General features: G+C 50.5%; 3 protein-coding genes and 1 pseudogene across 12 annotated transcripts; 3 read left to right on the forward strand and 1 right to left on the reverse strand.

Annotated features, from left to right (window-relative positions):
- Positions 1 to 15: 15 nt before the first annotated feature.
- Positions 16 to 8,739, forward strand: Pusl1 (pseudouridine synthase like 1). 3 transcript variants are annotated; one of them, XM_085690206.2, is made up of 8 exons: positions 17 to 615; positions 754 to 811; positions 912 to 1,099; positions 1,266 to 1,415; positions 1,494 to 1,664; positions 2,593 to 2,647; positions 2,718 to 2,811; positions 3,134 to 8,739. In XM_085690206.2, exons 1-8 carry the CDS (start codon positions 539 to 541, stop codon positions 3,145 to 3,147), a joined length of 807 nt encoding a protein of 268 aa, XP_085546332.1. In that variant the 5' UTR covers positions 17 to 538; the 3' UTR covers positions 3,148 to 8,739. The 3 variants fall into 3 exon arrangements, with proteins under 3 accessions (XP_085546331.1, XP_085546332.1, XP_048273272.1); XM_048417315.3 differs by having other exon boundaries at positions 27 to 615; positions 2,718 to 2,880; XM_085690205.2 differs by lacking the exon at positions 3,134 to 8,739 and having other exon boundaries at positions 16 to 615; positions 2,718 to 3,118.
- On the reverse strand, positions 3,474 to 16,398 carry Ints11 (integrator complex subunit 11). Its single transcript, XM_048417294.3, has 17 exons — positions 16,257 to 16,398; positions 13,821 to 13,918; positions 13,295 to 13,368; positions 10,938 to 11,166; positions 7,032 to 7,130; positions 6,921 to 6,955; positions 6,505 to 6,643; positions 5,997 to 6,061; positions 5,357 to 5,546; positions 5,123 to 5,206; positions 4,763 to 4,852; positions 4,516 to 4,678; positions 4,321 to 4,428; positions 4,176 to 4,237; positions 3,961 to 4,103; positions 3,762 to 3,891; positions 3,474 to 3,672 (listed from the first exon to the last, which is right to left on the reverse strand). Exons 1-17 carry the CDS (start codon positions 16,282 to 16,284, stop codon positions 3,607 to 3,609), a joined length of 1,803 nt encoding a protein of 600 aa, XP_048273251.3. The 5' UTR covers positions 16,285 to 16,398; the 3' UTR covers positions 3,474 to 3,606.
- Positions 16,399 to 16,552: 154 nt separating this feature from the next.
- Cptp (ceramide-1-phosphate transfer protein) lies at positions 16,553 to 20,684 on the forward strand. 8 transcript variants are annotated; one of them, XM_048417325.2, is made up of 4 exons: positions 16,553 to 16,774; positions 16,979 to 17,364; positions 19,076 to 19,208; positions 19,398 to 20,684. In XM_048417325.2, exons 3-4 carry the CDS (start codon positions 19,087 to 19,089, stop codon positions 19,924 to 19,926), a joined length of 651 nt encoding a protein of 216 aa, XP_048273282.1. In that variant the 5' UTR covers positions 16,553 to 16,774; positions 16,979 to 17,364; positions 19,076 to 19,086; the 3' UTR covers positions 19,927 to 20,684. The 8 variants fall into 8 exon arrangements, with proteins under 8 accessions (XP_048273282.1, XP_048273289.1, XP_048273304.1 ...); XM_048417332.2 differs by having other exon boundaries at positions 17,153 to 17,364; XM_048417347.2 differs by having other exon boundaries at positions 17,178 to 17,364.
- LOC125388973 (small ribosomal subunit protein eS27 pseudogene) lies at positions 17,402 to 19,069 on the forward strand (annotated as a pseudogene).
- Positions 20,685 to 20,838: the final 154 nt, after the last annotated feature.

Consider the following 20,838-nt stretch of genomic DNA (forward strand, 5'->3'; position numbering starts at 1 on the left):
CCGCTGTCACCTCCAGGGAGCGTCGCTAAATGCACCGCTGCACCCCGTTGCCTGTCACTGTCCTCTGTCCTCAGCCACCGGGGTCAGAGAGCTGGGCCGGCCGCGGCGGTTGGGATTCGGAGAGGTCGGCCCGGCTGCGGGAAAGGGAAGGGCGCGGCTGTCTCACTTCGGGCATCCCTGTCTTGGTTAAACTCAGGGAATTTACAAAAAACATTTGGGAGCACTCGGTCAGAACGCGTAGACAGACACATTCTGGGAGGACAGGACGGTGGCGGGAAGATCGGGAGTGAAGAGGTGAACAAATTAAGGACACTCGTGCTGAAACAACCCGTCGCCGCGCCCTGTGAGGCAGAGGACAGTGAGCCCCGTCGGGCCCGGAGGACGGCACTTCGCACCCGCTCCCTAAGCTTGGCCCCGCCTCCGTTGCTCGGTCCCGGAGGCCGGGCGGGGTGAGTCGAGTGAGTGCGCAGGCGCCTCGCGGCTGGGCAGGGCTGACCGCGGGCCACGTGCAACCGCCCCGCCCACCAGCTACTCCACCATGGGTTCCTGCGGGACTGTGGGTCCTGTGCGTGCGCGCTACCTCGTGTTCTTCCAGTATTTGGGCACGGACTTCAAGTACGTTTCCCTGTCATCACCTCCGGTGTCTCCACTCGGGCTCGCCGGGGATTCGCGAGACGCCCTTAGGGGCCGAGACTCCAGGCGGGACTTGTCCGGCAGACGCTACCGATAACTCCCTCCTGTATCTCTCCGCAGTGGGGTCGCGGCCGTGAGGGGTAATCATCGCGCTGTTGGGGTGCAGAACTTCCTGGAGGTGAGCTGTTTTCTCCCGGTTAGAGCGATGATCGGCTTGGGGACAATGCGGGGAGAAGCAGCGGACGGTCCCAATCCCTGCCCGCACCCTGTCCCTGCAGGAGGCCGCCAAGCGCCTGAACTCCGTCGAGCCCGTCAGGTTTACTATCTCCAGCCGCACTGATGCCGGAGTGCATGCCCTGAGCAACGCGGCGCACTTGGACATTTGTCGCCGCTCAGGTCTGCCGCCTTACTCCCCGGAGGTCGTGACCCAGGCCCTCAACACCCACCTGAAGCACCGCGACATTCGGTGAGCCGGGGATTGAGTATGGTTCTGTTCTTTGTTCTTTACTAATATACCCCACACCCTACTGTGAAGGAAGGCTGAGGTTCAGAACCTCAGAAGACGTTGTATTCTGGGCAACTTAGAGGTGAGTGGGAGATTTCCCGGGATGAGCGAGATCTGTTTGCCACAGCGTACTGAAGGCCTTCCGAGTGCCCAGTGACTTCCATGCTCGCCGTGCAGCCACCTCCAGAACCTACCTATACCGTCTGGCCACAGGCTGCCCCTGGCCTGATCAGCTGCCTGTGTTTGAGCAGAATGTATGCTGGGCTCTCCAGACAAAGTGAGTGAACTAAGAATGGGAAGAAAAGGTTCACCATCATCTGGCTGGGCCCTCCTCAATGCTTATCTGCCTCTGCAGGTGCCTGAATGTGGCTGCCATGCAGGAGGCTGCCCAGCACCTCGTTGGGACACATGATTTCAGTGCTTTCCAGTCTGCTGGCAGCCCAACCACAAATCCCGTGCGCACACTACAAAGAGTCTCTGTGTCTTCTGGTCCAGCCAGCCCATTTGTCCTCCCCCAGGAGAGCAGGTGAGAAGAGTGCTTTGCACTATGGTCTGCTGCTGGTCTAGAGGCCACCAGGGTGAAATTAGTTCTCATAATCATCCCATAAAAGTGGGATGATGCCCTGGGTGGTGGTGGTGCATACCTTTGATCCCAGCAGAGGGGAGGCAGAGGCGGACTGATCTCTGAATTTGAGGCCAGCTCCATTTACAGATCTGGTTCTGAGAGAGCAAGAGCTACACAGAGAAACAGAGAAACCCTGTCTTGAAAAAAACAAAATAATAAAAACAGCAGGCTGATGCTAAACTGATATACTGTTCATCCATAAGTCCTGGAAGGTGAAAGGTGCTGGCCACTTAAGCAATGAACCAGTAGCTTTCTAGTCTGGCTGAGGAGCACAGGGTAGATAGATAATGTTGCCTTTCTGAGGACCGTGCCATGCCCATAGCTCTTGTAGCAGATGGGTTTGGCAGTCACTGAAAAGGTTTCGTTGGAGCTAGTAGCTCCAGTCCAGTTTGACAGACTGTAAGTTCTCTGCTTTCCACCAGGAACCAACTGCTGACCTTGACAACACTGCAGCTAATGCCAGCCCCCAGGGGAGGTGGGACTTGGCCAGGGTTCCTGTCTTGATAGGTGGGCTGGTTCTGTCCTACCTCCACACCCATACTGTGGCCTCTCCACAGAAGGAAAGCTCAAAGCAATTGCTATCTCCGGTGCACAGGCTGATAACTCTGTTACATAGTTGTTTGCTTACATGGCTTATATAGACTCCAAGAAAAGTCATGCAATACCCACTCGATCTCTGGAACTGGTGGTCAACTAGGCAAGAACCTACCCTGGATGGATGAGCCTTTAAACCAGAACTTCAATCTTTATTTTGTCTGAGGTCACATGGTGGGCTAGGATGGCTGGGGCTGGCCTGTAGCTTGGACATCAAAGCCCTCTGTGTTCCTAGGAAGCTGCAGTTCTGGACGCTGGAGTTTGAAAGCCAGTCTTTCCTGTATCGACAGGTAGGCTGTACTACACCCTCCCAAGGTGCATCAGATAGACACCTGTGACCATCTCAGCTCTCTACTGCAGGTGCGGAGGATGACGGCCGTGCTGGTGGCTGTGGGGCAAGGGACTCTGACACCTACACAGGTGAAAGCCATTCTGGAGAGTCACGATCCCTTGGGCAAGTATCAGACTCGAGTTGCCCCAGCCCGTGGCTTGTTCTTGAAGTCAGTGCTATATGATGATTTCGGTAAGAGGGGATGGGATGGGAAAGACCTGGGTCCTCACTGAGGGGAGGGGTCTTTTAAAGGCAGTCAAACCCCTCACTGTACTAAATGAGAATCCAAGCACCTAGGGGAAACCAGTGACAGTGGGAGAAAAGACTTCAGTTGGGGACCAGTGACCAAAAAGCATGGTGGCCTGGGTTGAGTGGTCCACAGGTGGGGTCTCTCTGGATGCAACTGTAGGAGTTCTGCTCTGACCGACGGTCTATCTATATATAGGTCCTACATCCTGAGCCCTGTAAGGTCTAATGTGGAAACCAGCTGACTGTACCTTCAGTGGAGGTGAAGAGCCAAACAGCAGACTGTCTGGCTGTCAGCCTTACTCAACGTTTACTGCACTCAGCAGAGATTAACCCACAGCTCTGTGGGGCTCTGGTAGTCCTGCCTACCTTCCTGCAGCTCCCACCTCCCCAGTCTGTCCACCGTGGACATCACTTTGTCACTAATGATGGGGTGCCAGGCAGAAAACAGCTGTAAGCACCCAGGTAGCTTCTGATTCTGCTTTCCTGGGAGCCCCATCTTCTAGGGACAAGGGAGTAGGAATAAAAGGCATAGAGTAAAAAAAAGGCCTGTTTATTACTGTAGCCAGCCTGTGACAGATCTGTCTCAGGGCACCCACTTCCCAAAGCCAAAGTCCTGGTCCTTCTGCTGGGCAAACAGGAGACAGAGTGGTGGGTTACTGAGGTTGCAGGTCAGCTGGGTGCCTGAGGAAGGCCATTCTTGAGCAGTGCTGTGAGGAAGCTTCCCAGCTCTTCATCCTAGAAGAAGGGGAAGCACAGTTACCCACGGACAACCTAATGCCAAGGAAGTGAGCCCCAGGCAAACCACTGACACCCATCTTCCTTACCTGGTAGGTCCAGGAGACCAATAGTACCTTAGTACCAGGGTCCTCCGAGTGAGCAGCAGCCTGGATAAGAATGGACTCCACAGTCACAGAGCCATCAGGAAGGTGCTGTACACAGTGGTCCTTGAGGGTGCTATAGAGAGGCACAGTAAGATCCCTGCCTCACCCTGCCTGTAGGGGAAGGGGCAAGGCCAGGGCGCACCTCTTGAGGTGACTGTACACACGTAGGGCTGTTTCTTGCTCCTTGCGTGTGTCCTGCAGGTGCACACGACAGGTGAAGCGCAGTTGGTGCTCAGCCAGGCCCAACTCTTTGAGGGCTTGCTCTGAGGATACCAGCCGGAAACTCTGTGGGACAAGGGCAAGCTGGTCAGAGGAAGTATGAATGCTACCCCCCTCCACCACGTTTTACACACTTACATTGTCTTTCATGATTAGTGTGCCATGCAAGAGCCGAGGCTTTTTGGCCTCAGGGAGCAGTCCTGTGAGTAAAGGAATACTGTAGTCAACACAAACCACCAATTACCTGCCTCTCTCGGCCCGTGCCCCAGTCTCCCCTTCATACCCTGCACCATCTCCCGCTTCAGCAGTCCCAGGGAGATGCCTACAGGAATGCTGGGGCTTGTGGGCAGCGTCACTGTCTCGCCATTGGCTGGCATGTAGCAGCTGACTCCTGGGGAAAGTGATACAGAGTCTCAGTCTAGGTTGCCAGCTTTGCCTGTACCATCCCACAGGCCATCCCTGCCCACCAGCTGCCTACGAAATTCCTGCTCAATCTTCTGCCTCAAGAACTCCATCTTCTTGGCCTCTCCATGCACCAGCAGCACACTCTCCGGCTCTGCTTGTCCCACCAGTTGCATGATGCCCTTGGCATCAGCATGGGCACTGAATGACATGTATTCCACTTGCATCTTTACTTCCAGCTGTGGCGTCACAAGATGCAGGCAGTTAGCAGCAGCAGTAAAAGCCTGGGAGCCCTGCTGAGCCCAGAACAGGGAGGTACTCACCACCTGACGCCCTTCCATCTCCAGTTTTCGTTGCCCACTAAGGATCTTGTGGCCCACAGTGCCTTGCACACAGTAGCCAGGCATGATGACCTGAAAGCAGAGGTGACCTTCCAACATAAACATTTCCTCTTGGGACAATCCCTGACCTGAATACTCAGCGGAGCCAGCCATGCTCAGGAGGCTAAGGGGCTGTCTGTGTTAGCAGGCCAGTTGCACAGTCTGGGCTGCTGCTGGTAGACCACAGCAACAGCAAAGTCATTATGGGATTAAGAAACAGAAAGTTCACGGGCTAGTCCTTCTGTACTCCAGTTCCCTAAGATAAGCCCCCACCCACTTTGGGAATTGGCCCCACGCCCTTACCATGTTCTTCTCATTTCCTGCCCACTTTCGGAAGATCTGCAGAGATTGGCCAGCATGCAGCATCCCAGGTGTGGCAAACACAACCTGCAGGATTGACAAGGGTCAGAAGAGTAGACCTTTCTTCCCAGGGCTGCAATAATCAACAGGTTATTGCAGGAAAGAGGCTCTTTCCTGAAACCCCATGAGCAGGGATCCTTTAAGGTCAGATGAGAAGCTGCATTGGTAGGGCCTTACCATGGGACCTGGGTTGTCAGCAAATGTTCGGTCAAAGGCTTTGATGTGCTTAAATTCAAACATGTTCCTCTGGACAAATGTCTTGCGTATCTTCTGGTTGGTCCAGGTGATGAAGAGCTTATAGTAGTGGTTGGCCTTCTCTGTCAGGCCCGTAGAGAAGTAGATGGGCACCTTCAGGTTCATGCGTTCCCTGTGTGTCCCCCAGCCCAGTCAGTTCAGGGAGGACAGAGTTAGCCTGCAACTTGTAGCCCTGTGCCTTCTACTGCTATGTCCCTTGAACTGAACCCTGTGCTGTCTCTACCCTAATGACCACCAGGCCAGACCTCTCAGTTTATATCCTATAAAACAAACATGGGAGTGGTAGGGTTCCCCAGAGCTCATATAAGGAGACTCAGTAGTCCATCCAGTGACAAATACAGCCCGCAGATAATGGTTCAAATGTGATGTCCCAGTACATGCACAGCTCCACCCAAGATAGCAGGGTCAATAGTATTGTATCCTGAAATACAGTACCCAGTGGTAGTCACTGCTGCCTTGACTTCTCCACAGTTCCACTGTGCCTGGCAGTATGAGGAATCAGCTATGCAGAGCCTGTTCCATGCCTTCCTGCCCACCTTGGAATATTCCTGTTTGTACCTACCAGAAGGTCTCCAGCAGGATGCACAGCTCTTGTGCCCGGCCCAGCGCAAACACAGGGATCAGCACCTGAGGGCAGGTGAGGCTGATTCAGGTGGGAGCCACTGGCCACACTACCCATCCCTGATCACAGCAAGTAGCAAGATGCTCACTATATACACCCTTGCTGGCAGGCTGAATGATAGTATTCAGATAGCATTACTGCAAAGGAATAGCCAGACATTTAAGAACTACAGGGTTTTTTACACACACACACACACACACACACACACACACACACACACACACGCTACACATAGAGACAGCAGGAACTGTGAGAGGCTCCTGAACAGCCATTCATGGGATACAAACATGAGGAAATAGAAGACTCTGGAATCTGTTATCTCAGCACCAAATAAACAGTAACCCCCACACCCAGAGACCCTGACCACATGGAGGGCAGTGAAGCCTGCTGGGAGACCATACTGTGTGGCCAGAGCAGGCACACACCCAGAGCCGGCTACAGTCAGTACCTTCCCACCACGCTCCACAGTCTCATGAACTTTCTTCAGGAAATCTCGCTCTCTGCAGCGTTTGGAATCCCGGATAGTTGTGGCGTACGTGGATTCTGTGATGAGCAAGTTGGGGCGACACTTGTCAATCCATGCAGCCCTAAAACAGAGATAGAAATAGGCATGGTGGATTGCCCATGGTGGCAGAATTGGGAGCAAAGTGGACTGTAGCCATCACAGCACATTTCTAGATTCCCTGACATGAGCCCTCTACATGGCCCGTCAAACATCATGACAGCATACTCTTATGGAGACAATAGGAGAAAAGAGCCTCTAGCCCAGACTTCCACAGGTACTTCCATACTGCATGGGAGGACCTCTATGATGCCTCTTAGATTCCAGGAAATTCCCACAGGGTAAAACACAGGCCTACTCACCCCAAATGCCGGTCTGGGGTCATGTTATAATCACCCTGGCAAAGAAAATGACAATGAGGAAGGTGTCTTTCCACCCCAGCAACTTCACTCAAGCCAAGGACTTCCACTGACCGTGTAGACCACAGACTCTGAGCCCACTTTAATCTGGAACATGGCTGCCCCTAGTACATGGCCTGCATAGTATGCTTTGATTTCCAGTTCATCATCCACCTGCAGAAGAAAAAATGGTCTCAGGCCTGCAAGGCAGGGAGGAAGTAGGAAGTAGATGATTATCTTAAGCCTATCCAGTCCATTCCTGTTTCTCACAAGAAGTCTGGGGCTTAACCAAAAGCAACTACCCCTAGGGGTTGTAGCACAATAAAAACATAACCCTAGGTAAGTAAGGATCTAGAAGCCACTTCTCGACTAGACTAAGTATAGATAAAGCCACAAACACTACAAAAAAGAAATTCTAAAACTAGGAATTACGGTAACCCAAATTAATTCAGTAGGTATGCTAGGTGTGGTGGTGCACGCTTTTAATCCCAGCACTTGGGAAGCAGAGGCAGGTAGATCAAGGCCAGCCAGTGCTACACAGAGAAACCCTGCCTTGAAAAACAAAAAAACAAAACAAAAAAATTCAATAGGTGGTGATGGGTATTGTGGTACAAGCCTGTAATCCCAGCACTCTGAAAGCTAGGCAGGAGGATAGTATAAATTCAAGGCCAGTCTGGACTACACAGCAAAGTCCTACCTCAAAAAAAGAAAAGAACTGAAATAGGATTTAAACCAGTGAATAAAATCAAGAGAATAAATGACTAAAATGTTGAGGAACTGCACATGGTTGCATACAACTGTTATCTCAGTTCTTGAGTTTTTGGAAAGCTGAAGCAGGAGGATGGAGAGTTTGAGGCCAGCCTGGGCTGTGCAGTGAGACTGCTTCAAGAAAACTTTTTTAAAGAAAAATCCAGTATGAAGCATAACACAAAGAGGACAATGGAAGACTTAGAGTGAAAAGATGTAAAGTTACTCAGAGCCCAGGAACATAGGCAGCAAGAATCAGATATCAAGCTCCAGTACCACGCCAGAAAGTGGACTCAGTTTGTCCTGCATTTCAAAGTGTCTTTTTCGTATTTGTGGAAGAGGCAGTAAGACCATGAGATTTTATAGCTTAAACTGCAGGGTGGCTGAAGACTGACCAAGGTCCATCATAGCACAGCCTAAACAAAAGGAGCAGAGAGTATCCCAAATGATACGGGTAAGATAACATTCATCCTGGAACTCTGCATCTCATGAAAACCGGTCATGGAAGAGCTTCAGGGAAGACAAGACCACAGGGAGCAGAGGAAAAGGGGCTAGGTTGGAGGGCATGGTTTTTGGAATTGGAACATTCCCTCCAAATTGAAACATTTGCTCTAGGAAAGATGAGCAGGCTCAGAGCCTCGGGTGGTAAACAGGAGGAAAATGAAAGATCACATTCTAGAAGACAAGCTTGGAAGATTCTTTAAACTCCCCACCAACAGTATAAATGGGAGTAAATAGTTGCTGGGATTAGAGACTCACACTTTAATCCCAGCACTCAGGAGACAGAGATAGATAGCAAGTCTCTGAGTTCCAGGCCAGCCTGGTCTGTTGTTTTGGAGTCCCGGCCCTCCGGGCGTGGTGGGAGCTGACAAGCTGGAAGAAGCTGCTTGCTCTCTTGCTCTGGCTCTTGTTTGGCATGAGGGGAGACTGGGAATGGTGGAGAGACAGCGTGTGATCAGCGACAGTTTAGCCTTTCTCTGTACTTTGTGAGTTTGTCCTTTTTCATTGCAATCCCTTAATAAATCAATTTTATTTACTTCTGTGTGTTCACGCATTACCAGTCTACAGACAGACAGGACTACATAGAGAAACCCTGTATCAAAGAACAAACAAACAAATAAAAAAACATAGAAATCCCAGATGGATGAAAGAACAGAATCCAGTTTCTAAAACCCAGCTGGCCAGCCTTCCAAAGGTGAAGCTGCCTGATCCTCACAGCATGCAGCTGGCTTAACCCCAGCAGGCTTGGCTCCCATAAGGTCAGCAGTAGGGACAACTGGGTATCACCAGAAGGCCAAGACTTGGGGCAGCAGTTAGAATATATATTACTGGAAGGAATAACTCAAAGAATGATGGGACCAGTTCCTGGTCTGTGGGCCCCAGTAAAACCTCTGCCCGTACCAGACACCCAGGCAAACATCCTGGCGGTAGACCATAAAAATAATGTATCTCCGATCACCTCTAGGACTGTCAAAGGAGTCCTTACAGGAAGGTTACAATAGAAGGCAGTGTTTCCGTCAGCAGATTAGAACAAGAAAATTAACCTGGCATGGTAGACACTTACAGTCCTAATACCCAAGAGACTAATGTAGGAAGGAACATCACAAGTCTGAGGTCAGCCTCAACAATATAGTAAACCATGGTCTGAAAAACACACCACCCACCCACCCCCACAAAGGAAAAGAAAAGGGAAAAAACTTAATCACCAGGAAATCCACTGGCAGAGGAGAAAGAACTCCAAATAAAAAGTAAAAAACTGACCCCGTGGTAGTGGTGCACACCTTTAATCCCAGCACTGGGGAGGCAGAGGCAGGTGACCTCTGAGTTTGAGGCCAGCCTGGTCTATAAAGCAAGTTCCAGAACAGTCAGGGCCATACTGAGAAACACTGCAGGAAGCAGAAGCTCAATAGAAGAATAAATTTATAGATAAAAATACACAGATATTGACTGCACCAAACATGAAAAACAATTTCTGTCAGGGTTAAAAATACACTGATAATTCAAAGCTGACAAGATGTTCAGCAAGTAAAGGAGCTTCCTGATACCAAGCCTAGCGATCTGAGTTCTACCTCTAGTGTCCACACGGCAGAAGACTAGAACTGACCCCATAAGTGGTCCTGTGGCAATGCTGCCCCCAATAATAAAAACTCTCTTAAAAAGCCTACCTACCTACCTGCTTCCCCACCTAATGTCCTGGTTGGATTTTTTTTGTCAACTTGACCCAAGCTAGTCATCTGAAAGCCCTGTCTCAAAAAACCATGTGGGTGCTGGGAATCAAACCCAGGTTCTGTGGAAGATCAGCCAGTGCTCTCTTACAGTTGAGCCTTCTCTCTAACCCCACCATTTACTTGACTAATGACTGACGTGGGAAGGGTCGGCCCAATATGGGTAGTGTCACCCCTGGGTTGTATTAAGAAAACAGACAACCAGGCAATGGCGGCACATACCTTTAATCCAAGTACTCCAGAGACGGGGATCTCTGTGAGTTTGAGGCCAGCCTGGTCTACAAAGTGAGTTCCAGGACAGGCTCCAAAACTACAGAGAAACCTGTCTCAAAAAAAAAAAAAAAAAAAAACAAAAAACCGGGCAGTGGTGGCACACGCCTTTAATCCCAGCACTCGGGAGGCAGAGGCAGGTGGATCTTTGTGAGTTCGAGGCCAAGCCTGGTCTACAAGAGCTAGTTCCAGGACAGGCTCCAAAGCTACAGAGAAACCCTGTCTCGAAAAAAAAAAAAAAAAAAAAGGATGGTAGCATATAAAGCAAACAAAAATTCAAAAATTCTAATAAGAAACAGACAAATCCACAATTTCGGGGAAATTTTGCTAAATTAAACCAGTCAACCAGTCACTTGGCCTTCATTCCTCCTTGGACCCATACATGTATTACTGTCTGATGAACAGACAGGCCCACCTTGTCCTGTCTCTGCCTCCTTATCAAATGACAGTACACCTCAGATCTCCCCCTTGGAAGGGAGGGAAGGCAGGCTGGCTTATGGAGGGTTGCTTGGGCAGAGCCAGGTGGGAAAAGCCTTGATTACATAGCTAGGGGCACAAGCATACATACAGATATACCACATACACTCTCCCAAGCTAAATGCCAGATATGGCTAAACACTCGCCCACTGCTGTTTCTTGGTGACTCCACACAGCTAGACAGAACAGTGAGTTGAGGTGGCCTGGGACCAAGGCCCTAAGGCCTTCCAGATTATGTGGAGAAAGGGCCAGGGATGCTGACCTGAACCGTCTGGTGCAGGTGAACGGCTACCACCTTCTTCATACAATCTTTGATCATCTGAGAAGTGAAGAAATTTGCCTCGCCCTTCTTGTCCACTGCGATCTTGCGGTAGTCTTCCAACAGGATGGGGCAGATGGCCTGGGTGGGGTGGGTCATATAGATGGGCCCATCGTAGCCCACCATCTCACTGAAGTAAGGGAGTGCCCCACAGTGATCCAGGTGGAAATGGCTGGGGGAATGCAACACTAGTCAGCCTGGGGCCGCTTTCCTAGCCATCCCACTTCTCAGCCCTGTGCTCAGGGTCCACTCATTGACTGAGACCTAACATAGATCACTATCATAATATTTAGATATAGATCACTATCATATAGATCACTATCGTATGTACAAGAGTCAGAAATGAACAAAGCACAAAATCTACAGTGTCCTAAATGAGCAGTCTAAACACCCAGCAAAGCAATATGAAAATTAGTAATTAAACCTGAATCAGAATTGGACATGGTGCACATGTGTGTAACCTGAGCACTTGGGAAGTGTAGGCAGCATTGGGAGTTCAAGCCAGCCTCTGCTACAGGAGACTCTGCCTAAAACAAAAAAAGCAGTCAGGTAGTGGTGATGCACACCTTTAATCCCAGAACTCAGGAGGCAGAGGCAGGCAGATCTCTGTGAATTTGAGGCCAGCCTGGTCTACAGAGCAAGTTCCAGGACAGCCAATGCTATACAGAGAAACCCTGTCTCAAAAACAAAAACAAAGCAGCCAGGCAGTGGTGGTACAGGCCTTTAATCCTAACACTTGGGAGATCTCTCAGTTTGAGGCCAGCCTGGCCTACATAGTGAGATCTGGGACAGCTGGAGCTAGCTGAGACCATCTTGAAAACAAACAAATCTTAAATAAATCAATCAATCAGGTATTGGCAACTGAAACAAACAATAACAAAGGGTCGGGAGATTACTCAGTTGATAAAGTGTCTGCCTTACATAAATAAAGGACCTGAGTTTGATTCCTAGCACCCACATAAAAAGCTGGACATAGTATACATGTGCTCACAATACCAGTGTTGGGGAGGTGAAGACAGGTACATCCCTAGGGCTTGCTGGCAACAATCCTGGCCTAATTAGTGAACTCAGGTCTAGTAAGAGATCTTATCTCAAAAAAACCCACAAGGGCTAGCCAGGCATGGTGGTGCACACCTTTAATCCCAGAACTCAGAAGGCAGAGACAGGCAGATCTTTGAGTTTGAAGCCAGCCTTGTCTACATAGAGAGTTCCAGGACAATTAAGGCTGACACACAGAGAAACCCTGTCTTGGAAAAAGAAAAGAAGAAAAAACAAAAACAAAACCACAAGGGGGAGTAACACGTGAGATTGTCTCTAGCCTCCTATAAATACAAACACAAGCACACCATCTGAATCAGACAGTGACAAGTTGGTAAGTAAATAAAAGGCAGGCCAGCAAATACCACACTAGGAAAAAAGCCACTATCTGTCAGGTAGTCAGGAAATCTTGACAGAATCGAGACAGCTCAGGGCAAAATCTGAGAATACCCTTCCAGAAAGAGTGGGGCCAGTCAACCCAAAGCAGGCAGGCAGTGAGTGATCCATGTCTAGAAGGAACCAAACACTAGAGCCTGAATTACCCAGGACACAGCTTAACAAGTCAGGCTGCCACAGGCCAAAGGACACTCTGGATAATGGCTGCAGGGTGGGTGTTGAGAGGGAAGCACTACAGTCAGAGGGGCCAACTTGACTATGAGGTGACAACAGGGACTATGGAAGGGATGGGCCCAGGAGCAGCTGCCAGTCATCTGGACAGACATAAAAATGGGAGCCAAGGAGCAAAGAAAGATGTCTACCCTTGCTCAGCTCTACCAGAATGAGGTAGTAGCAATCGGAGGCAGGACATCAGTAACAGCCAGTGAGCAACAGGGATTAGCACTCTTCTGACAGCAAAGAAACAAGAGAAAACAAAGTTTGGGAACCAGAGTTAGAGGTTGGAAGGGGGAGCAGAGCAGAAATACAGCAGATGTACCTAGCTAGTCAAAAAGGAAGAACTAGTGAGAGGGTGTGATCACTGCTGCCAGGTGCTGCTGGGAAAAGGTCTCATGGGGTCTTCTAGGCCCCACACTTGGAAGGTGAAGGGCACATCTTGGCACTGGCTACCCTGGCTAGGTCTCTACTTCCTGAGGCACCTACTAGGCTTTAATTCATGACAAGGGCACAAACTGCAAGCACAATCATCTTCCTGGCTCTGAGGCAATAACGGCCACTTTGCAGAGTGAGCCACAATGCAGCTTGGTTGTTAGCACAGCCTCTACAATAGGGTGTAAGGAAGGGCATCAAAATCCTGAAGAACCTACCTGATGATTACGCAGTCTAGAAAGTCAGTCAGCCGGCCACTCTGGGTGATGTAGGAAAAGTCTGGGAAGCGCCTCTAATGAGACAAGAGAAGAGTTGGAACATAGCAGGCTACCCAGGGTCTCCATGAAACAAGAGTGGTGCACCCCAGGGAGTGACCCCAGCAAATCCTTACATCAGTGGTTTTACTACTGGCTATTCGTAACCTCGTGGAAAGGTCAAGCTACTAGTTGACCTCACAAACAAATAGCAAGTAGTTAAGCCCAAAAGATCCAATCACCACCAGCCTTGAGGAACCTCAAGAGGCTCGTCTCAGCTGGGCCCTACTTTTCAAGCACCATGTGACAGTGACAGAGCCACCTGTCCCCACCCAGCATAGGTATATCTGTCCAGCAATGCCCCCACTGCCCACCTGCCCCATTTGTACCCTCTCTAAGGTCCCAGGAGTCACATGGCTAGCTAGAACATGATTAGTAAGTAGGCTGTGACCCTTGCTGCCCTCTGAACCACCCCACCTCAAGTACTCACGTCATCATTGTAGCCCATATGCATCCCACAGTCCAACATGACATTCTTGCCGGAAATGGAGACCAAGATGCAGCTGCGGCCCACATCCTGGCCAGCCCCTGCTCAAGAAGGGCATGTGAGAGGCAAGGCCAATGTCCCTCCCTCACTGTTGGAAGGGCTGACCTCCACTGAACTACTTACTACCTTGGACTCTGTAGGCCCTAAGACACATGCAAACAGGCACTTTCACACGCAGGTACAGGGACCGCACAATGGGGAACCACTCCCTTCACCTGCTAGCAGAGCAGTAAGCACTGGTTGTGGTCCCCAGCACTGAAAAGAAGCAGTCACTACTCTGTGGAATATCACCACTGTTTCCCCAGACATTAGTCCAATGACCCCGGTCCTCAGGGGGGCTGCAAATCAAGGAGACTTTCTTCTCTTGTATTTCTTCCTGAAGAGGCTGCGGCCTGGATCCTGAGTTTTAGTGTTGCATGGTGCCATACCCATATGGCCTCAAGTCCAGTCGTAAAGAATCATGACTCTGACCACTAACTGGCCCTGACACAGTTAGCCCACTTTAGTCAGTGGGCAGCATAGGCCCCACACCACTGACTCCATAGCTCAGCCTCAATGGGAGTTTCTCCCATGGTCTTGATGACTAAGTAACCCTCCCAACCATTCAGCCCACGATACTGACCACATTGGACACAGCTATCTCCCCCACTTAATTGTTATCTCCCTCAAATCTGGGTTCATAAGGAGAGAGATAAGATCCAAGTCTCAACAGGGGTCTGAGAACAACTAACAGTCTTGTTCCCATCTTGGATCCTAGAGTCTCCATCTGCCAACTTCAGGCACCATGCACTATCAGTAACATAAACATCAGCCATGGTCAAGTCTGTTTTCCTTTTGTAGCCAGTTACAATGAGGCTGGGGAGGAGTTGGTCTCAGGTTCTCCTGAAGGCCCTATTCCTGCCCCCTCAAGATGTGTAATCCCTGAGGGAAAGATCCCCCCACCCAAGACAGGGTTTTTCGGTAGCTTTGGAGCCTGTCCTGGAACTAGTTCTTGTAGACCAGTTTGGTTGGCCTCGAACTCAGAGAGATCCACCTGTCTCTGTCTCCCGAGTGCTGGGACTAAAGGCGTGCGCCACCACCGCCCAGCTGAGGGAAAGATCTTAGGGTCCCTCCCCTTAATACCTCCAGCCCTGAAGCCCTCGAAACATTTATAGCAGGGGAATGGCTGCCCCCTTACAGGGAGAACCTGACACCACAAGAATCCACAGTCACACAAAGAATGCTGCCAGAGTATGCTTTTTGGAATTATAAAGCCCAGTTCCTGGGCACTGGCAAATGTTCTTCCCAAAGCGACTTATGATTCCAGGAAAGAACAGAGCCTATATGCAGAGATGTCAGGCATCGGAGCCAAAACTGAGAAGAAAACAATGGATACTACCTTGTCCGTACATCTCTGCACAGTGCAGACTTACATCCTAAGGGAATGAGGCAATTAAGCATGGAGTATTTTAGGTGGAGATTAAACAACTATGCCCAAAATGTCATAACTGTGGCAGAAAACAAAATAAAAATTTCCCAGTCGGAGGTAGGAATTAGAGAGCCGGGTCTATGAATATGCTTGATCTTGTTTGATCATGTAATCTAGTTAGTACTTAGATGGGATGGGGTAGTCAGGATGAGAAGTTGGTCCTGCTGAGGTCCTATGATGCAGTGAATTGGGAAGATGAAGTTCTAACCAAGATGAGCTAGGGATCTGGATCATAGAATGAGAAGGTGCTTTCACCACCCTGGCAACACATGCATGAAGAAAAGCCCAGGGACATTCAAGGAGGTTCTGGAATCCCAGCTTTCAAATGGTTGTTTCCTCCTACACATCATACGTTGCTGTTAAGACTTTTAGGAGTCTAGATTTTTATTTTCTACGATGAACAAACATACTTTCTAAAATTCGGGATAAACCAGACACAAAGACTGAACTGAAGGGTGATAGCAAGCAACCTGGGCACCATAAGCAGGTCGGGGAGGTGAAAAGAAAACCAGAAGTGAGGAAGAAGCCGGAGCACAGGAGTCTTGAAGCAGCAATCCACAGGCAGGACAGAAAAATCTCCAGGACGAGTTCTGGGGCTCATTTACCACCACTGACAAGCTAAACACAAAGGCAATGCCTGCCCAAGACCCATTTCACCTCACAGCCACCTTGAGCTTCAGGATCTCATTCACGTCTCGCTGCTAGAAGCCTAAGTACAGAAGCTGGGCCTCCGTAACTCATATCGGACCCTAGGACCAGAAATCAACCCCAATCTCTCCAATCCCGCGTCAGGCAGACCTTGGGGCGCACAGCTGATGGAGGGCTGATCGCTGGCTGTATAGCTAGACTTGCTATATGGGGACCGGCCCGACTCGCCGGACGCAGCAGAAAACGGTCAAACCCGGACTCACCCAAGGGAGTGACTCTTATTTCAGGCATCGTTCCCACAGACCGCGTGCACCGCCCGCAGGGAAGCCTCAGAGCTTCGCGCGCGCAGCTCAGCGTCAACACCAGGCCGCCGCGACTCCCCCCCCCCCACACACACACACACACTGCGCAGGCGCAACCGCCAAGAAGCCGGCTTCCTGTCCTCGCGCCGGAAACGCGGGCCCGTCCGTCGAGTTCTAATTGGACGACCAGCAACCAATTGGGGATGGCGCGGCAGCGAAGGGCGGGGCAGGGGCTGAGGTCCTGGGGCTGCAACTCAGGACTTGTGCCCAACCGCAGTCTTCTAGCTGCCTCCTAACAGGCTGCGGGCGTGGTACAAGCATAGGGACGCCTACCTGACATGATCCAGGCCGCGGAGTGCATTTCCATAGACAGCCGGAAGGGACGGGCAAAGACTTGGCTCCTACAGCAGCCTCATTGTAGCTTTCGTCAACCTTCTCCATCACCGGCCTCGATCCCCCGCCACAGGAACCCATCCCAGGTGAGATTTGCGGGCCTCTCTGAACGGCCCTAGCTCCCTACTACGCCTGGGTGTTTGCTGTGTGTTTGCTTATGGGGCCTTCTGCCGGGCTGTCCACCCTTTCTAGCTTGATCTTCTGTAGAAGGCTTAGATGTGCCCTGCTTCACCTTCCGGAAACTGATGAGTCTCCCTCCCTTCCTGTTCTTTCCAATGTACCACGGACAGCTCTAAGGACTCCCTGGCTTCTGATATAGTCTCTGGGCAAGAAGGCCTGGTTGTAGGATTGTTAGATGACCAAGAGATGAACTGTAGGGCGCCTCAGAGACTGTTTGCTCAGTGGGCAGAGCAGATGCTAAGAGAGGGGTGTGTGGTAAGACTGGTTGTCGCCATCTTTCTGAGGCTGTCCCTGACACCTGAACACAAGGTGAGTCCATTTCCGGGCTCAGGGTCTGGAGCTTGTGCCAGTCATCCAGTCCAACCCATGGGGCCATATCACCGCTGACAGCCTCGCTCACGGACCGGGAGACGTGCAGACCATATTTCCAGAGCTGAAGGACTGAGTCATAGGACTGTGTGAAGGAAAAAAAGGAACTTGCACAGAGATACCCCTGGTAAGGATGGGGTTTTTGTTTTGTTTTGTTTTGTTTGCGGGGGGGGGGGGGGGAAGGGGGCTGATGGTACAGCGGTTAGGGCAGGGATCCAGCACTAAGGGACACAGGAACCGCCAGAACTGTTGGTGAGTGTTCATGCAGGACGTAGGTGAGATGCAACCACGTCTCACAGGGCTGGTCCTAGACACCAAGACAAGGTTCTTAGGGTACCATGGAAGGTGAGGGCTGGATGCTTGGAGTTATCCTTTCAAGGTATGTGCACAAAAGAAGCATGGGGCACAGGCTTGTAGTTCTAGCTACTCAGGAAGCAGGAAGATTGAAAGTAGTTAAAGGCCTAGTCGGGTGTGGTAACACTGCTTTTAATCCCAGCACTTGGGAGGCAGAGGCAGGCAGATCTGAGTTCAAGGCCAGCCTGATCTACACAGTGAGGACCAGGACAGCCAGGATAAAATAAAATAAAAGATTAAAAAAAGAAAGTTAACTGTCCAGCAGTGACAACCTCCCTACGAGAACATGCCTCTCGCAAAGGATCTCCTTCATCCCTCTCCAGAGGAGGAAAAGAGGAAACACAAGAAAAAGCACCTGGTGCAGAGCCCCAATTCCTACTTTACGGATGTGAAGTGCCCAGGATGCTATAAAATCACCACGGTCTTTAGCCATGCGCAGACGGTGGTCTTGTCTGTCGGCTGCTCCACTGTCCTCTGTCAGCCTACAGGCGGGAAAGCAAGACTGACAGGTAATGCTCCTTCAGGAGGAAGCAGCAATGAAAAGCACCTGATTCGAGATGAGTGGGAACCATCCCAATAAACACATTTTGGATTAAAAAAAAAAAGTTAAAGGCTTGCTTGCCTAGGCTATTCCCTGCCCTGCATACAAGAAGCTCTTAAGCTCAGTCCCCACAGCTGAAGATAAATGTGGGAACTGTAATGTTTGTGAAGTGACTATGAAAATGCCTGCAGAATCCAGAGCCCCACCTTACCTTAAGGCCTCTATCCTGGATCCCTTCCAGAATGTTCTCTGAAGCTAGTGGGAGGACTGATAGCAATCCTTCAGGTGTGGTAAGACCTTTACACCAGCTACCCTGTTGTTTAGGGATTACATACCATTTCAACAGCAGGAGTGTCCATCTGTCTGTCTAGCAATTGCCAGCCCACAGCCTCTGCTTTAATTTGGGGGATAAAACCTTGATCAAGGAGAGGAAAGCCTGTCCAGCCATCCTTCCCATTCTCCCGAGGGAAGAATCACCTGCTCTTTTAAGAGTTCCAGTTTTTGTTTTGGTACAACTTCCCATCAGAATGCTACCCTGATACGGTGAAGTCCAGGTGTGGCCAGGAGGACTATGCCTACCTTTTGGAAACATTCCTCTAATATGTGAAACAGGTGCTTTAGGAAGAGAAAAAAACAGAAAAGCAAAAAGCAGTAGCAGCTGCAAACAGTGCAGCCATGGAGTCTCAGGTCAGGAACTGACCAAATTACTAGCTAAAGGGCAAGATCTGTGGGTATAGGATCCATCAAGGGCACAACAAGGTCAGATTGGCTTATGGGAGCTTTAAGCTCCTGAGGAAGGCACTCAGGAAAAGGGGTGATTCTCAGCAAGCCATTTCAGCACCTAACTTTTTCTTTCAAATCTTCCCAACCCCTTCTTGAGAAAATGAGCCACACTTAGATAACCCAGCATGATGACTATGTGTTCTGTGTAAAACTATTTCAGCTCATTAGAAGATGAGTGACCCAGAGTCAGATTTCAACCTTAAAGTCGTCCTGGTCAGCTTCAAGCAGTGTCTTACTGAAGAGGGGCAAGTGCTGCTGGACCACTACATTACCAGCTGGAAGGGGCTAGTCAGGTGCGTTTATGGGGGCCCCTGCATCCCGCAGGGCATAGGGACATGGGCACAGTTAGCAGACAGTTTCCAAAACCTTCCTTCCCTGGCCTCCAGACAAACAAGCACTCTAGCACATCCAAGGTAATGTCTCCTGCACTACAGGCTGGCTGGCCCTCTAGGTAGGCCTCACATTTATACTTCCCTGTACAGGTTTCTGAACAACCTGGGTGCCGTATTCTCATTCATCTCCAAGGACGTGGTCTCAAAGCTGCAGATAATGGAAAGTCTGAGGAACAGCCCGCAGTGTGAACACTACACCAGCTTACAGTCCATGGTCGCCTACGAGGTGGGCAACAAGCTGATAGACCTAGATCGCCGCTCGCGGCCCCGATACCCTAACTCAGGCTGCCGGACTGTGCTGCGCCTGCACCGTGCTCTGCGCTGGCTGCAGCTGTTCCTCGAAGGCCTGCGCACCAGCCCCGAGGATGCTCGTACCTCCACGCTCTGCAGTGATGCCTATAATGCCACACTGGCTGCCTATCACTCCTGGATCGTACGTCAAGCTGTCACTGTGGCCTTCTGCGCCCTGCCCACACGAAAGGTCTTCCTCGAGGCCATGAATGTGGGCTCCTCTGAGCAATCAGTGGAGATGCTGGGAGAGGCCCTACCCTTCATCGAGAATGTGTATGACATCTCCCAGAAGCTCTTTGCTGAGCACTCCCTGCTAGACCTGCCCTAAGGGTGCTTCCCCAACTCAGAACTGGGCTTGGGCAGCCTGGGACCTCTCCTGCAGCAGTGCTTTCTGGATGCTGCTGTCCCCCTGAAAGCTGGGCTTGTCGAGGGCCACAGGCTGTGAAGAGAAAGGTGGCAGCAGCTGAACCAAGTGAGGTGGGTGGTAGCCGTGCTCTTGGTCCAGGACAAGACCATTGAACTCCATTTTCGCCCTCTGCTTCAGTTATGTGTGTGTTCAGTCAGGCCTTACTGAAATTAGATGGCACATGGAGATGATGGGGGAGGAGGGCCATGTTCTACCTCCCATGTGTGGAAACTGAAACGGTTTAAGGGCACAGGTCCCTGGAACTGAGGTTCTGTCTCCCCACAGTCAACATGCCCAGTCAGTGCATATCCTTCCTGTGCCCATCTTGAACCTAAGACATGGCATCAGTGCCAGATAAACAGCCCTGGGCCTACATGCCTGGGTCCCCTTCATATTCCAGAAGCTGTCCTTGGGTAAGATGAGGCTCCTTTGGCAGTGACACGAATACCGAAGACCCTTTTCCTTGCCCTTCCCCTGCCTCCTTGTTAGCCTCTCGGCGTATCAAACAGGCCCTTGTCTCCTTGGAAATGGAGACCATTGAAACTGCTAGCTGAGACTTCCTCAGAAAAGCGTGCTCTGGTCAGTGCAGCCTGCTTCACAGCTTCTGCAATACAGTATCAGCCTTCAGAAGGTGGCCTCCCCCAAGACTATAAAATAAAATATAATACTAATTGGCCAAACCACGCCTCTCTCTATCCAGCTTGCTGCTCCTGTCACCATGGTACACAGGTGACTTAGATAGGACATGACTTATGGAAGGGGCTGACAGATGACCATACCCAGCATAAGACCCTAACCTCTCTCCCACTGGGTCTTAATGTTAAACCCTAGGAC

Source organism: Myodes glareolus, chromosome 6, assembly GCF_982192425.1.
Source record: "Myodes glareolus chromosome 6, mMyoGla1.1, whole genome shotgun sequence".
NCBI lineage: Eukaryota > Metazoa > Chordata > Mammalia > Rodentia > Cricetidae > Myodes > Myodes glareolus.